Raw genomic sequence first — 16,776 nt, 5'->3', positions numbered from 1 at the left:
GAGATCCTCTTAAATTCAGGCTCACCTTCCTTTCACCATTACATCCAACATATTTATACCAGAATCATACACACAAAAGTCTAGGTCCCAAGGCTAATCCTGTGCTCAACTGTGGATGTCCAACAGACCTGGAAGAAGGAACATCCCTCTTTGTTTGAGGTAATTGCCATTTACCATCTAAACACACACCGATCTAAACACACACTGTTAAATAGCCTTCACAGTGTCTTGAAACAAACTAGGATGGAGTTACATAGAAGGACATACCTCCAAAGGTATCCATTGTCTTGATTGTCATTGATTAGAATCAATAGAGCAAAGAATGAGGTGAATGTAGTACTTCAGGATTGTCCCCAATTATATACGGTACTTCTCGTTTTTCTTGCATCAGTAAATAACTATTTGCTAATTTCATATTATGGAAAATTAAAGTGCTATATATTTAACATGCAGAAGTGCTGCTTTTATGTCCATAACCATATTTTCAAGGGCTAGTTTTGCACGTTAATATAAAAAAAGATCTCAATGAATACACACACACACGCTCACACACTCACATACACACACACATTGTGAAGAAATTGTCCCATGTGACAATCTCTCTCTGTTTATCTCTCTCTCTCTCACACACACACACACACATAGGATGATTCCTTCACAAGAAATCTATAACAAGAATGTTAACTAATTTTTTCTTAGCTTTTTTTCTTAGCTTTGATGCAAAAATCTCCCAATCAATTTCTTGTTTAGTGTTCCTTCCCAGCCCCCTGTGTGCCACAAGAGTTCCTTTTAGTCTGTGCTCATTATCCTAATTTAAAATGGATATGAGTGGTTTGAGTGTTTTGTTTAGCAAATTTGATTTTTTTCCTTGAGCAAACATCAACATGCATGTTGAATTAAATGAGCAGCATTTCAGTGCATGCTGTGTGTAGATAGGTGCCTAAATGTTTTATTTATCTTGCCCCAATCTAGAATTGTGGGTGTGCCAGATTAGCCACAGCAAAGGAGGCAGCTGCTGAGAGATGGTGGGGAAAACACTGCAACTCTCTCATCTTGTAACTTGAGTGTTTATATTGCCCCAGCTCTCTCAGAGCCCAACATACTTTGGAGTGCAGATTTCTCATTCATCAGCTTCAGGCTTCCAGATAGGTAATTCTTAGTGCTACTGGACAAAAAGCATCTTTTAAGCTCTAATTGGAGTTGGGGGTGGTGTGGGGTAGCGAAAGAACAGGAAAGGTTAACAAATTGTCTTGAGTCTGTATAGTTTTGTTGTGAACAAGGCACAGCAGAAAAGCCTTCTCTGGAACCTCTCCCCCATGCAAATTATAGGCAGAATATCACATAATAAAACTGTTTCTCATTCTCTGGGTGGGAGATGTGCATTTGTGGATGTGTAATTGAATACTCATGCATTGAAGAACAAACACATTCACAGGGAAAATCTGGTTCTTTCCCCATGCCTTTGGGTCAGGATGAGTCGAGTCCCTATTGGATGACTTACAGTATTTTTTTAGTTCTGGTTGCCATTTTATTGTGTTAGTTGGTTTTTAATACCATGTGTTGTTTTCCTTTATGTTTTGCATTTGTTACTGATGATTTTTGTACCCCACCTAGAGTCATGTAGTTTGACTTGGGCAGCCATATAAATACAATCAATCAATCAGTCAAGTCTTGGAGAAAAGCATGTTATCTGAGATATTTGTCTAGTATCTTTCCTCTCGTTTTTAAATATAGACAGGGGATATAGGAACACTTTGTTCTCATTTAAAAATAATCTTCCCATGTTTGTATGCTTGGATTATCAGTTGTCTATTATTCTGGGCAGGATTTAAAGTTTCCTGAACAGCTTTTTGCCTTATCCAAGGAATCAAGAGAAGGTAATGGTAATGAACTGGTATGATTCTCTAAAGGCAATGGAATGGACTGCAGTGTATAAAATGGGAGGGTGTGTGTGTGTGTGTGTGTGTGTGTGTGTGTCTGGCTGGCTGGCTGGCTGGCTATCATGTGTTACTGCTTTTTCTCTCCAAATGGAAATGTAGCATCCCTAATGCTACATTTGTCATATGAGGGGGAAGGAAGGGAGGGAGGGAAGAAGGACACACACACATATACACATACACTTTCATATAAAGAATCTGGGGATGGGGCATTAAAAATGTGATCCCTCGTATCCAGGTTGAAATATCCAAATCTGCTATAGCATTTTAAGATTGCACCATTTCATTACTGGCAGAAGGCAGGAAAGGATTAACAATCCCCTCTTATTCTTAGATGTGACAAAGATGTCAGTTTTGGTTAAAGACAATCTAAAACTTAGAACCTCAGCAGAAGGTTTAGGCAGAGGAAATCTTAAGAATATTAGCTCAGAAACAGGTCCTGTTTTGTTTAATGGAACTTACTCCCAAATAAGTTTGGATAGGTTTCCAGCCTAAGAGCTTCAACTAAATGTCATGCTGCTTTGTATCATGCACCTTACTAGATGACTCACATGGAAATGTATTCAAAGCTAAATTTCAGAATGAGTAGCTAAGTGGCTTGCCAAATAAAATGGGGAAAAAACCTTTGTATTGCAATACCAACAGAAGCCCAGCATTGATTGTGTAGAAGCATAGCTAATTTTATTCTCTTCAAACCTGTTGCTGAATTTTTCCCCAAAGAAGGCCATCTTCCCTCTTTACCCTTATGAAAAAAGGGCCCTAATCATTGGCAGGAATACCATAGGACCCAGCAGTTACCAACCTAAGCAAATGGTAGGTTTCTGTGTGGCAGTGTCTCAGGATGATGAAAGATATAGGCTACATCTGAAGGACCACCTCCATCAGTACCTCTAACAGTTGTCAGTATCAATTCAAGGATCCAGGGGTATTAGATAATTTTATTTCATTGCTTTGTATAAATAGAGTCACTGGGAGTTGGGTGGCATATACATTTAATAAATTGTTGTTGTTAAATAACCAGCTGTTAATTTCTCTGCAGTCATTAGAATACTGATTATAATTTTTCAGTGTTTGGCTTTTGTGGTTATTTTAGTCTGTCTAACATTTATATTGTTAATGTTGGTTATACGGTAACTTTTCTGAAGCAATAAGAAGGTAGCATTTAGGTCAAGTATCAGTCAAGTGAGTGACATGTTTTGAGGACAGAAAGTTTTAACTATTTAGTTTTAACTAAAATTTTCAGCCAGTCAGATGATGTCCTAGAAAGCTAAAACTGTGTGGGCCCAAGGACCAGTGAAATGGCTGGGTTAAGAAAGAGTTAAAAGTTAGATCCCAGAATTGTGTCATTAATCAGCTGACAGCTGCTTTGGGGGGAAATTAAATAAAAAGGGACAGCAAATGAGGATGCTAATAAACTACCAGGAGTAGACTGCATAAGACAGCTCATTTGAAGATTTGAACTAAGAAGAAATAGTGAGGCAGATGTAATTTAAGAAATAGAGAAGTTGAAGATACTGTCAGCATTAGGAGACCAGTGGGGGAAAAACTATGAATTCCAGTGAACTGGTAATAATACTGAGGAAATAGAACATAGGAACTTCTGATATAGGTCAAGAGACAAGAAACACATGTCTGGGACCAGAATTCGTGTCTCTGTGAGGTAGAGGCCATATCCAGGACAAGCCAGACAGAAGAACCCAATTTTTATTTTGGATATCAAATTTGGTGGCAAATTCCCTAGATTATCAAGGACATCAATTATTGTCAAGGGGGTCAACCTTAATCCTAACTTCATTAGTAGATTATGGTAATGCTATGGACATAATATATCTTGACTTGAAAAAGTGCCCTTTGACATTCTGATTAGCCAGCTAGCTAAATATGTGCTGCATGACAAGTCTACTAGATAGATCTATGTTTGGTATGAAACTGCACTCAAAAGAAATGCTCATCAGCAATTCCCTATCAGATGGGAGTAAGGTATCCAGTGGGAAGTCACATGTTCAGTCCCATGACTTTAACTTTTTCTTTAATTGGGTAGAGAATTATAAAATTTGCATATGTAAAATTCCTGCTTGATTCTTAATTTTTGCTTATTCTTTATCACACTGTGTTAATTTCAAATAATCATTAATGCATGATGACCTCATAACGACCTCATGACAGCGCGACAGAACGCAATTAATGTTGCCAGTTTCTGGACAAGATCTGTTTAATTTTTATATATTTTAACCTTTATATTTTAAATTCTATGTTTTACAGTATGCTTTATTTTAATTGTGATGCTTCTGACATGAATAAATAAATTGTTAATGCATTATTTGTTTAAATTTTAAAAAGTAAAATGTAACATCTCAAAATGTTACTGTATCGAAGTAACTTATCTGCTTATCAAAAAGAATCTGTTTTTCTTCCATTACCACCAAAATCTAATACCAGGTATAAGGGAATCTAACAAAGAATATTCCAATGTGTTTCTTTTCCAACATTATATCTAGGGCCACCATCATGATCTGTGGCTAGTCTATTCAAGCCACCATTGCTTTATGGAACTGTGAAAATGGCTGATGATTTTCACCATGATTTTATATACGTCAAACATCATCATTATGGCTGAATACAGTAATCCATTCTCTTACAAACTGGCTTTCTGGGCTGCATTATCTTCGGGGATATACCCCTGGTGTTGTTAATGGGCGAAGTTGGGAACCATTTCTAGAAGTGCCTCAATAATTCTCAGATAACAATTTTATAATGAGAAGTATAAATTGCTATCCAAATAATAAAATATCAGAGTTAGAGGGAGGATTTGACTGTTGGCTGAGGTAAACTATTCCCCAGATACAAATATGGTATCCTTAATGTTCACATTTTAAAATTCAAAATATGGTTTTGTAAACCTAATGGGGAGGATGTAGGACCCCATAAAATCTATAACAGTAAATTTGAAACAGGACCTGAAGACACAGTGAAACTGATTAATGATAACCAAGTGAGTGAGTGATCTGTTTCATTCTACTGGTAGATTCTGGCAAACATCATCATTTTTATCTGTGGGAATCTGGCTGGAGCCTATCACAAACAGTTGATGGAACTCGCTCTACAGCAGACATATCAGGATACCTGCAATTGCATCAAGTCACGCATCAAACTGGAGTTTGAGAAGAGGCAGCAGGTAAAGACCTTATTCACTGTTTTGTTTCCTACCATCATTTATTTCATTTTGTTGGATGTACTAAAATTGCTGTTGACCAGGCAGGGGGCAGGGGGGGCTCTTCAGAAATCCACGTAAGAGTTTTGTTTGTTCTAATTTTCACCCAAGTATAGAAAAGGTGGAGTTACTATTACTTTTAGGCTTTTTTCTCCCTTTAGTTTGGTTCATAATGAAGGAAAGTGGAAGATAAAAGGTATATTAGACTCTTGGCATCAAAGTTCTTCTTTTGGTGTGGTCCATTGCTTTGAAACTTGAAGGAACATTCTTTATGCTAGAAAGAAATGCTGTGCAGATTTATGAAGCATTTTCAAAACTAATGCATATATATTTTTTAATAAGTGAGCCAGCTCTTTCAACAGTAGGATCTTATGATATAAAGAAATGCTGGGAGAGTATAATAAGATTATCTACCTTTTGTACTGCATGAAAATGGAAGCTTTTATTCAAATAAATCAAAGGCAGTATGGACAGTATTATTGCTGCTGCTACTGCTTCTACTAGTATTATTACTCCTAATAATAATCATACACTATAGGCGATCCAAATTCTTCTTCAATTAAGGCTCTCTATAAAGAATCCAAAAGAGGCTGTTGGCAGACTGTCAAAAGCTTTTGTGTAGAATTTTTGGGTATACTTGAATCTGTGTTGGTTTCTTCATTTTATTCTTCCTTACCTCATCACTGTGTTCGCTTTGCTGTCATTTTATTAAGCTATTTTACCTATGATTTGCGTGTAACAGGGAAAATATCAAATTCCTCCTTCTCTTAGTTTATTACTCATGAAGGGGGGATATGTATATGTCCTAAAAGATGTTAAATATAATTTATAGAACAAAGACAACATTCTTTAAAAATATAGAAAAAAATAGAAAATCCTGACTCTACCCACACTGTTTTATCATCCATTCTATTGACCCACAAAATATGAAATATGGGCCCCAATTATCCAAAGATTACCCATCCCTATTGTAAATGAAAGCAAAATAGAACTGAACTCAGAAGAGAAGGGTTAGTTTTCCTTTATCCTCATAGATGCTCTCTTTCTTCTGATATATTGCTAGACTGTAAAATGTGTTTGGTTTTGTGCATCTTATTTTGTTTATTGTTTCTTTGATAGTTATATAAAACATTATATGTGCATATAATATATGCACACAGAAACATGCGCACCTAGCTTTTTTAGCTTATATATTTCCACTTCCTATAAAATTGTTTGCCCTACTGTTTAAACTCTTGCAGAGAATAAGGCAAGGCAATTTCAAAGCTTTCAGGCCTGGTTTTGACACTGACAAGCAGTTAGCATAATTACCCTTGTTCATTTCAGGTATTTTGCATTGTATGACTTATAAGATGTTTTGAAAGATTCTTGCAGGAGGCGGTGTTGGTATCTGAGATAGCTCATTGATGTCACTTTCATGGAAGATGCAGGATCCTAATAATAATGTGCTTAGAAACAGGACTCAAAAGCTGTGACAGGTTTAAATGAACAAGGTAACTGAGTGGGATTCTACATGTGTAACTGAAGCAATGCCCTTTTTTAAAAAAAACAATGAAAAGTGTTCTTGGCTTGCTTTACAAAACGATCATAGAAGAGAACTTTATTCTAAATAAACTGGAATATGTAGATTTTAGGAGAGGAAAAAAAAGGAGGGGATTGCTAATTAGTTAAAAAAAAAAACCAAAACCTGTTTTGCATTACGTATGTATCCACTTTCTGAACAATTGGAAATTCAGAGGCAAAGCCATAGAATTTTAAAACCTTTAGAGGCGTATAGTCTAAACTGCAAAAGGAAAAGAGATAATACAGGGAAAGAAAGAGTTAGGTAAGGATCATTGGAGTAGAAGTAGGCAAACGACTTTGTACTGAGGGTGACTTTCAGAGATGGTAAGGGGCAAAGTGGTAATCCAAAGGCATCATTGGGATGCATTGGTTATAAGGGAAGAGGGGGAGTTTAAACTCAAAGGGAATTCTAAGTATTAGTGACAGCAAGGCAGACTGTAGAGAATTTTTTAAGAAAGTGGGAAACTTGTGTGGCTGAAGCAAGGTAGGGGAAGGATCTGTACTAGGATATGACAGCACACTGCAGAAGCAAATAACATTAATTAAGAAATATGTTTCAGCTTTGGCTGTTGTAATGCCTTAAGAGTTGCATTACCAGCCCAGCCAAGTAGTTTTCCCAGCTAGATGACTTATCCAATTATGACAAATGAATTAGCATTGATATATGGAAATTTGTTGGCCTTTGTATCAGAACTGTGCTTTGGCGCTAAAAAAAATGGTGTGCCTGAGGGGGAGAAGATGTTTTTGCCTAATAAGGTATGGAGAATAAACAGGCACATAAATGCTTTGTCATGTATTAGTTGGAAGTGCAGCCTGTTCTATGTTCCCACATTGAAAAAAATCTCAGGAAGAGAATTTGAGGTCTGATCTCTGAGAAATATTGCCTTTGTTTGTAGCATCTCTTCTTTTTCCTGCTTATCATGCAGCAGAAAGCGGGAAACAGGTTTCTGAGGAAGGAAGTGCCCTGAATGTTTTATCAAATATTTAAATGGGGGCATATTTTGAAGAGAGAACTGTTATTCGTTGGTTAGATTTAAATCTTGACTTTCCTCCAGGGACTCAAGGCACTCCCTCTTCCCCTTTTTCCCCACAACAATCTGAGGTAGATTGAGCTGAGAGAGAGTGCCTTGCCCAAAGTCACCCAGGGGACCTTCCGTGGTTTTGGGTGGACTTGAACCTGTATCTCCCTTGACCTAGTATAATATATTAATCGTTAGACTACATTGGTTTTACTGAAGATCAGTGCTATTGTTTCTGTACACTAACAAACACACGGCCACTGGAGACATTTAACAGCTTCTTTCCCAGAGCTTTGGCAGAGGGTTCTCTTTCTCCAAGTGAGAGATCTTTCTCCTCTTCCATGTAGACCATAAGTGTCCTGATTACCAGGAAACACACTGAGGCGAGGACTTGGTCTCTAATATTTATTAGTAGTACTTAACAAGAATCCTAACAAACTGAGAAAGCGTGGGAAAACCCAGCCATATAAACCCCAAAGGTTAAGGCGGTCCCGATCTGTGTCTCTTTGAATGGCTGAACAGTTCCTCAGTGCTACGCATGCGCTTGACAGTCTGGGTGAGAGCCCCCTGCTCGCCATCCTTACTCATGACATCACCCTCCCCTCCAGATTGATATTCCATTTCAGCCCCCTCCCCTCCAGAGTCTTGATAAGATATGTTGTCTGCTTGTAAAGTCTCATGAGAACTTGGCAAAGAAGGCAATTCTTCAAAGGACAACTCCTCCACGGACGAAGCGGTGCTGCCCTCCCAATCCGATAACGCCTCCGAGCCAGGTGGCTGCTGCTGCTGGTGCCGGTTGTGGGTTAATCGGAGCTGGTTGTTGCAACTGCTGTAGCATGGCAGCTTGTAATGTGTTGATCTGGAGATCTACTTGTTGCTGGTGTTGATGTAGGGCTGCTGCTAATTGCTGGATGGCGAGCCGCATTTCTTGGTTTTCTGAAGACATTTCTAAACGTATCTGTTTAATTGCTTGTTCCTCCCTCTTTCGATGGGAGTAGGAGTTTGTTAGGATTGATGTCCTGATTACCAGGAAACACACTGAGGCGAGGACTTGGTCTCTAATATTTATTAGTAGTACTTAACAAGAATCCTAACAAACTGAGAAAGCGTGGGAAAACCCAGCCATATAAACCCCAAAGGTTAAGGCGGTCCCGATCTGTGTCTCTTTGAATGGCTGAACAGTTCCTCAGTGCTACACATGCGCTTGACAGTCTGGGTGAGAGCCCCCTGCTCGCCATCCTTACTCATGACAATAAGAGTTTTCAGGATCTTCAGCAATTCACTTCTGTGGCAAGAAAAGTTGCAAAGCAAAGAAAATTACTCTTCTAAACCCACAAAGGGGGCATCCTGGAATCAGGAACTATGTTGAGAGTCAGATCCGTCTATCAATTGGTGTCTGTGCCATTGGTTCACCTGCTCAGAAGTAGATCTGAATGCAAGATGCCAATCAAACCAGGATCCCCTAAGTAGTCTGAATTAATGGCCAACCCCCCTGATTTGATGCTTTTACATGTGATTAAATATTCCTGAATAGAGGATTTTCAAGTGGTGTCTTTTACTGGACAAAAACTTTGTGTGTCCACATTCAAAGAATTCCAATGCAACAAAGGGCGAGGTAGCCTAAATCTAAGATATTTATGGCTATGGGGCAAAGGCATGTTATTGATCCTTGAACATGTTTTTAAAAAACCAAATAAGGAGCTATTTTGAGTAGATGGTGATGCCTTCAGGTGAGATGTCTGTTCCGTGGTTGCCTGGGATCCATTTTTACAAAGGCTTTTACAAACCACATACCAATCATTTATGGTATAATTAACATATGGAATTAAAATGTGGGATTCACCGCCACAAACCATGGTGATGCCACAAATTTGGATGGTGTTAAAAGCAGATTGGATCCATTCATGCTGGGCAGGCTATCAAGGGCTCAGTGTTACCTGTGGTTTGGGGCAGCATGCCTCAACTGCCAGTTCAGGGGAACAGTAGGGGGGTGGAATGTGTTGTGAATCCCTCAGACATCGGGTTGGCCACTGTGAGAAATAAAATGTTGGATTAAGATGGGCCTTGGCCTGATTCAGCAAGGCTACAATTTCCTTGCGTTTTTATTGTAATCATTGTTTGTATGACAGCTTCCTTCTGCTTTGCTTTTGGAGAAAATTTATTTGGAAGGAGAAGTTTTGATTGATAACACAAAGAGACCTTAGTGTAGATGCATTGTGTATGTTTGTCCTTACCTTTTTCCTTTACCTTGTATGGCTGCTTTTCTTCCCTTTCTTCTCCAAATCATTGGAGTAGAAAGTTTTGCAAAGTTGCTCCTCCAATCAGCCTTCTACAAAAGATTACATTGCCTGTACCTGTGTTTTACAGAAGAAAAATGGAGGGAAGATTACAGATGATTAGGGCCCTGCAAAGCATTAAAAAAGAGGAGCTTAAAAAGAGTAACAATGTACCATCCCTCAACATTAAAGCAGTTATGGATGTTGCATGTCTGCCATAGCTGCTTCAGAGGCTGTGCCCAACTGCTAGCTCCTCTGGTAGTCCCAGCAGAAATAATTGTCTGTGCCTACAGTATCTCAATAAATTAGTAAACTGGAGTCAGCCTTTAAAGCAGCCACCTGAGCTTTGCAAAGGATGTGACTACTTTAATGCTTCAAGAGGTGCAAAGGTTTGGCTAAAATGCTTAGTGAAGCACCTCTTTCAAATGCTTTAGTCAGCCCTACAAATGATAGCATATCATTCACAGTTTTGCCCCAAGCATCCTTGAAGAAATGTATGGCTTTCCTTAGCAATTTTTCCCTATTTAAAAACAGCGGAAGCCTGGACTTTGTTGTCTTTTCATTTTCAAAACCAGGAACGTCTTCTGCTTTCTCTGCTTCCTGCTCACATAGCCATGGAAATGAAAGCTGAGATCATTCAGAGGTTACAAGGACCCAAAGCAGGCCAGCTGGAAAGTACAAACAACTTTCACAATTTGTATGTCAAAAGGCACACCAATGTAAGGTATTGTTTGAAGCCAGTTCTTGATATGGAACTGCTTTAATTAGAAGCAGTAGCAAAATACAGAATGTAAAGAGAAATTAGCTTATTTTTTTTCCGTTCTTTCCCTGACACTGATGTAAAGGCATATAGATAAAATAAATTACTTTGATAAAATTGGAAATGAAAATAATGTTTGTAAAACTTTAACACTTATTTTTGGAAAACAGCTGAATTTAATTGGGGATGTTGAATTAAAATGCACCCTGCAGGCTGAAATTATTGCTTTTATGGGAGATATGGAAAGTAAGAAGAACAAGCTAGCTGGTGATAATGGCTTCAGTCAAGATTGATTAACTGACCCATATTCAGCTGATTTTCAATACAGCAAAGCTAGAATGTGTCTCTGTCTCAAAGATATGGTGAACTGCCATTAGAAATATAATGGAATAGTCAGCTTTGCCCATATCAGCCACATTCTGAGCTCATAGCAGAGGTAATGGGGGAACAGTTGAATAATACTTCTATAGCAGTAGACCTCTGTGTTCCTATGACATTTAGCAAATTTGGAAAGCTGATATGATTTATATCCAGGACAGGTACAGACTAGATTGAAACTGCTGCAAAACTGATTGTTTTGAGGAAGTGGGAGACATTATGGAACTGCATCACTCTCTACTCCTGAGTTTAGGTCTAGGAAAGGGAATGCTAGCTTCTCAGCTTTGCAGCACTTCCTTAGTAGCCCTCCAGCAACTACTGTTCAGGAGCCAAAGAAACAGCAGGAGCCAAATTGAGATGAGTTTTGTCAGTTGCCTCCTAGGTTGCAAAACGCCAGGCTACTGACTCATCCCCTCCCCATCTTTTCCCTATAGCTAGATGGCTGTACTATTCTTTGCTGTAGTCTGGTGGTCATTCAGATTTTTGCAACCCAGATTGTTAGCCCTACTTTAGCATGGAATAGGGGTGAAAAAAATTTTGCTACTGCAGGGTCTGTGGCAGCTGAGGGTAGGATAATATTTTTTGCCCCTTGCTCTTAACATTAAAGTAAAAACAATCATCAGTCCCCTTCAAACTACTTCTGAGGGTTTGGGAAGTAGAAGCAGTGGCTATACTGTATGGAGATACCTTCAGAATCTACGGGAGTACCATTAGAGGTTTCAGGGAAGGGAGATCTAGCATCTGTAGCTTACTTTAGCTGGCATAGTTCTAGATGGGGCCTAATGAATGCTGGAGGCCTGCCAAAATACTGTAGTTTTCAGGGTCTGGGATAAGATCGCCACACACATGACCAATCCACTAAAAATAGCTGTGTAAATTGGCCTTTTGTAAACCCCTTGTGAAAATTTGGTGATGGCAAAATTGTGTTTGTCCTGATAAGTTATTTGGAGCCATTCCCATTCCTGTTCCTTTTAGAATGAATGTTAAGGTAAAATGTTATTTATTGGCTTGGAAAAAACCAACAATGCTAATTCTTTTATGTGCAGCATTTTATATGCAGATATTGTGGGTTTTACTCGCTTGGCTAGTGATTGCTCCCCTGGAGAACTGGTGCATATGCTGAATGAGCTCTTTGGCAAGTTCGATCAAATTGCGAAAGTAAGTATCTGTGAAAGCTTTATTCACGGCTAATATTGTAATGTTGCCACTGTATGTTTTAATCATAATAGATAACAATGGCATAAGGGAAGTGTAGTCTTTCCTGGGTTCTGCTGTCCCCACAGCCTCCAAAAATGCTTTCCAGCAAATACTGTACAGTTGCATCCTTTGCAGCAGTTGCTTTTGTCACATCCTAGTATAAGGAAGAGAAAATAAATTACTTTGAAACACCGCCTGTTGACAAAAATGAGGACAAGACAGCATAACATTTTGGATGCAGTAAAAAATACTGTTTATGCATTAAATGCAGTAATATTTTATTGGGAACCTGGATAGAAAACCCTTTGTTCTGTTTGATGTCTCTCCTTTGATCTGTTTATTATTTATTTGCAGGTATATTCTTGGCTATGCTGGTGTCAGTGCAGCGTTGCAAGGCAATGTTTTTGAGTGCTAGAAATATCACTCATTACACTAAGGTTCAGACTGAGTTCGTTGAACAACAACAGTGGTTTTCATACTCCTTATCATACTGATTGGCACATGAGTCACAGCAGACGCAGCATATGTTCCAGGGTTTGGTTTCTCCTTCATGACTGGCCTCTCCAAATTATACCAACATTTTCCTGGGTTTTGCCATTTCAAGTTGCATTGCAGAAAACCAAATATCTTAGAGGAATTGGTGCATCCTAGATTTCTCCTTGACTTCTCCTTGTCCTTGGATAGGGAATTTGTGATGACGCAGCAGTCAGATGTGCAAGCTCTTTCCCACATCAGCTGAATGTAGAATAGTGGCTTCATAGTATGCCCTGCCCTGCTGCCATGGTTTCTTTGTTATGGAACATTGCAGAGTAAGAACGGCTTTGGCCAATAAGCTGTCTTTTGGGCATCTCCCAAACATCACTGATCTTATCAAGAACCCCTAGAGGAGCAATGAAGTTTTGAATGAATTAAAAATAATGCCCTCAGACTTCATTTAAAGGACTAATTTTAGCCTGTAAGGGAGATTAACAATGTAACATTATAGTCTTATTGCTTAGAATGTGTTGGTATTCCTGCAAGTGCTCCAATACAGATGGCAACAAATACCCTGGGTTTAAAATTTCAAGTCTGTTCCCAAAGGACCTGTCTATTTTTGTGCCATTCGGAAGGAGTGTTGTCTTTAATTCCTTGGGACTCTGGTTACTACATTGTTTGAGCATACTTTTGATTTCGTAACTCAGGGAAAGTAGGTCATTGGAAATGGGCATGCACATAGAACTGGAGTTCATTTCAGCCTATAAATATTCTGGCCCAGCTATCTTCTCCTTACCTTTAGATGGAGTACATTTGATGCTATCAGGTACTGCAGCTTTCCTTGTAAGCTTTATGTCGTTATCTCGACTGTCTCCTAACTGATTCCCCCCCCCCCTTTTTTTCTTTTTTAGGAAAATGAATGTATGAGAATTAAAATCTTAGGAGACTGCTACTACTGTGTGTCTGGCCTTCCTATATCACTACAAAACCATGCGAAGAATTGTGTGAAAATGGGACTGGATATGTGTGAAGCTATAAAGTTAGTACAGACCTTTTATATATACATATATATTGAGCTGCTTCTTGGCTTTAGTTCCCTCTCCTTCATAATCACAAAACAAGGAAATGTTAGCTCTATGTCTCTTTCCCAAATTCTTATTTTTTAGCTCAATGTTTTAAGCTCAGATTTGTTTGGACCATCTTGAAATTTTTGTCGTGAAATTATGGCAGTGAAGGATATTAAAATTTACTTATTTTATTCAGACACAGAAAGGTCTCTTAAGATAACCAAAAATGAAGTTTTAAAATAATTATAAAGCTTTAAAACATTACAGTGCAGTAGAATTAAGAATAGGAGATATCAGTCTTTTAACAAGAAGAAAGAAAGAAATTTATGCATTTAAAATTATACCAAAAGCAAGCTGAAGACAAACACTTTAAAGGCTACCTCAAACAAAACTGGGGCCACTCTCACCTCAGGAGGCACATCTACCTGATGTGGAAGAATCATGGAATAAGCGTCCTCTGCAAAGAAAGCTTACTATAAATTTGGTTGCATTCAGTGGAGTGGGAATGATCACACGTGCTTGAAACATGTAGAGTTGATCATCAGTAATAAAAAGCTTTCACAAACATAAGAAGCTCTCTACTGTGAACAGTTGCCCCCTGCATATGGAGGGCAACAGAAGAGGATGGAGCAAGAGAGATCCCCATGCCATCTATCAACACTATTCATAATGTCTGAAGAGTGCTTGTCAGTCACCTTCCTGACTAAGTGACAAATTGTTAATAAAATACCTTCTTAAAGGAATATATGATATGAAATTGAGAAAATGATCATACTCTGCCCAGGAGATAAGGCATGAAGACCACTTCTCTCTCTGAAGTTAGTTCTATTTAACTTTATGAAGAAATTCAGTCTTGATTACAGCTGTAGCAATCACTAGGTACCCCTACACAGCCATCAGCAAAGCTCAGACTCTCAGATGTCCCATTAAGTATGTTATGCATTCCAAACGTTTGGTGTGCAATCAACAGTTTTGTCTTAACTCTGTGGATTAGGTGTAAAGTTAATTTGTGCTAATGTACAAATTAAATGCAGTGCTGCTGCTTTTCCATAGACACTTAATTCCCTCATTTCCTCCTTTGTGTTTTAAAAGGTAACTGTCATGAACTTTCTGAAATGAATTCCTATTGAGAAAACGATCTTGGTACTACTGAAGAAGCAATTAGAAATTACCAATGCAATATAATCTTCTCAAGTTGTTGAGAAGAATAGCTGCTCAGAATATTCAAATATCGGTGGGGATTCATGAAAAACTATGGGAGAGAGAAGGGGATTGTTTTCCCTTTCTTTTTTCCCTGCAGATTTATCATTTGGCAGGCAAATTCACCTGAATTGGGGGTGGGAAAGAGACATTGCTGCTCTCCAAGGTAAGTAGTGCTTATTTCCTTTTTAGTCCAAGGAAGTGGGGGAAGGCTGTAGCAAAATGGTAGAAGGTATGCTGGATATGCAGAAAATGAAGGTTCTGGTTCAATTCTGATTCTCTCCTGCTAGGGCTGGAAGAAAACACCTGTCTGGAACCTCAGAAAACCACTGCTATTCATTCAAAATCCAAATGTTTTTATTCATAGGACCAAGCAAACTAACACCCCCCCCCAAAAAATATCCAAGCTTTTTCAAAAAGAGAAAGAAGTCCAAATCTTAGGCAAGGTATTTATCCATGAAGCCCCTTTTTCAGTTTAAATTAGTCTCCAATAGCAGGCTTAAATGCTTTAGTAGCTGGTAGGTGTTGCATGGTTCTCTTTATTCCTGCTCTCGGCCAAGCTAGGTATAAGCCTGGACTAATCTGATATATGGCATTGAGGGAGGGAATTGGAGCACAGGAGTTCACAGCAACTAATTTATTGCAAACTAAACAATAGTTTGGGGGTATTCGTATCTTGGCCTACTCTCTTAATAACTATGTGCAGTGACATGCTGAATAAGCATCTCCTGATAGATAGAACTTCACTCCTTCCTTCATGTTAGTGGGTAAAATTAATAGGTTGGTATAGTTTACAATTTTGGTTTATTTGGGAATAACAAACCAGGATCTTTGTTTCAAACATAATAACCTTCCCTATCCTGGTTAATTGTATCTAATGACATGAAGAAGAGAACAAAGCAGAAACAAATAGGTTGTATGTAGAATTAGTACAGTAAATCAGAATAAGCATAGAATCCAGAAGTGTCTGTAACAAACCTTGGTGGACCCAAAATGATGATACCCACCTAGTGACATCATCATGAAAATGCTGTCGTTGCATTACAACAATTGATCTGTGTTGTCATTTGTACCTCCCCTTCTCTGCACATGCCTGAGATGATTTCTGGGTTATTGTTATGTGGAAAGGCAAAGAGTATTCAAAAAAAGAAACACGTATATAGAAACACATATAGCTTTAATGCCCATTAAAGAACAGTTGGAAGCTGGTTTAAGATTCTGATTAATGAATGGACATTAAACTAGAGTATCTAAGTTAAATGTAATGGCTAATTCTGATTGAATTGGAATATACATGATGAAAAAGGGAAGAAAGATGGAAGTGAAGAAGAAATCTGTAGTCTTGTCACTAAGGGCTCTTCCACATGGCTCTTTAACTGCAGTGTGATGGTGCCTCATTAACCATTATTAATGCACATATTCTTATGATGTTACCATCATCTCAGCCTGCCAAGGAGTCCTAGTTAGAAGTTACGATGTTAAAGTAGTGTTTTCCCTCTTCTTACACAAGTCTGCTGCATGGACAAATTACAGTGCCTCTTCCACTGGTGATGCTGATGATGACACAGGCTGCCCCCTGTTATACATTCCCATTTTAGCTTGGACCACAAGAGAAACTGGACACTCGGCTCCCACACAGCCAGCTCTGATATCACTAGCATTCCTTGTCTGGTACCTGTGCTGGTAGAAGTGGG

At 38.6% G+C, this 16,776-nt stretch overlaps 1 protein-coding gene across 1 annotated transcript in view; it reads left to right on the top strand.

Annotated features, from left to right (window-relative positions):
- The window catches only part of ADCY2 (adenylate cyclase 2), a 138,669-nt gene that overhangs the window by 53,648 nt on the left and 68,245 nt on the right, over positions 1-16,776 (top strand). Inside the window, exons 4-7 of the mRNA XM_063298714.1 lie at positions 4,963-5,112; positions 10,582-10,730; positions 12,191-12,302; positions 13,727-13,854. Of these exons, the coding sequence (XP_063154784.1) occupies positions 4,963-5,112; positions 10,582-10,730; positions 12,191-12,302; positions 13,727-13,854 (539 nt within the window). The remainder of the gene's footprint in view (positions 1-4,962; positions 5,113-10,581; positions 10,731-12,190; positions 12,303-13,726; positions 13,855-16,776) is intronic.

Source organism: Candoia aspera, chromosome 3, assembly GCF_035149785.1.
Source record: "Candoia aspera isolate rCanAsp1 chromosome 3, rCanAsp1.hap2, whole genome shotgun sequence".
Lineage (NCBI taxonomy): Eukaryota > Metazoa > Chordata > Lepidosauria > Squamata > Boidae > Candoia > Candoia aspera.
Note: the sequence above shows the minus strand (reverse complement) of the source record. Positions and strands in the feature narration are given on the sequence as shown.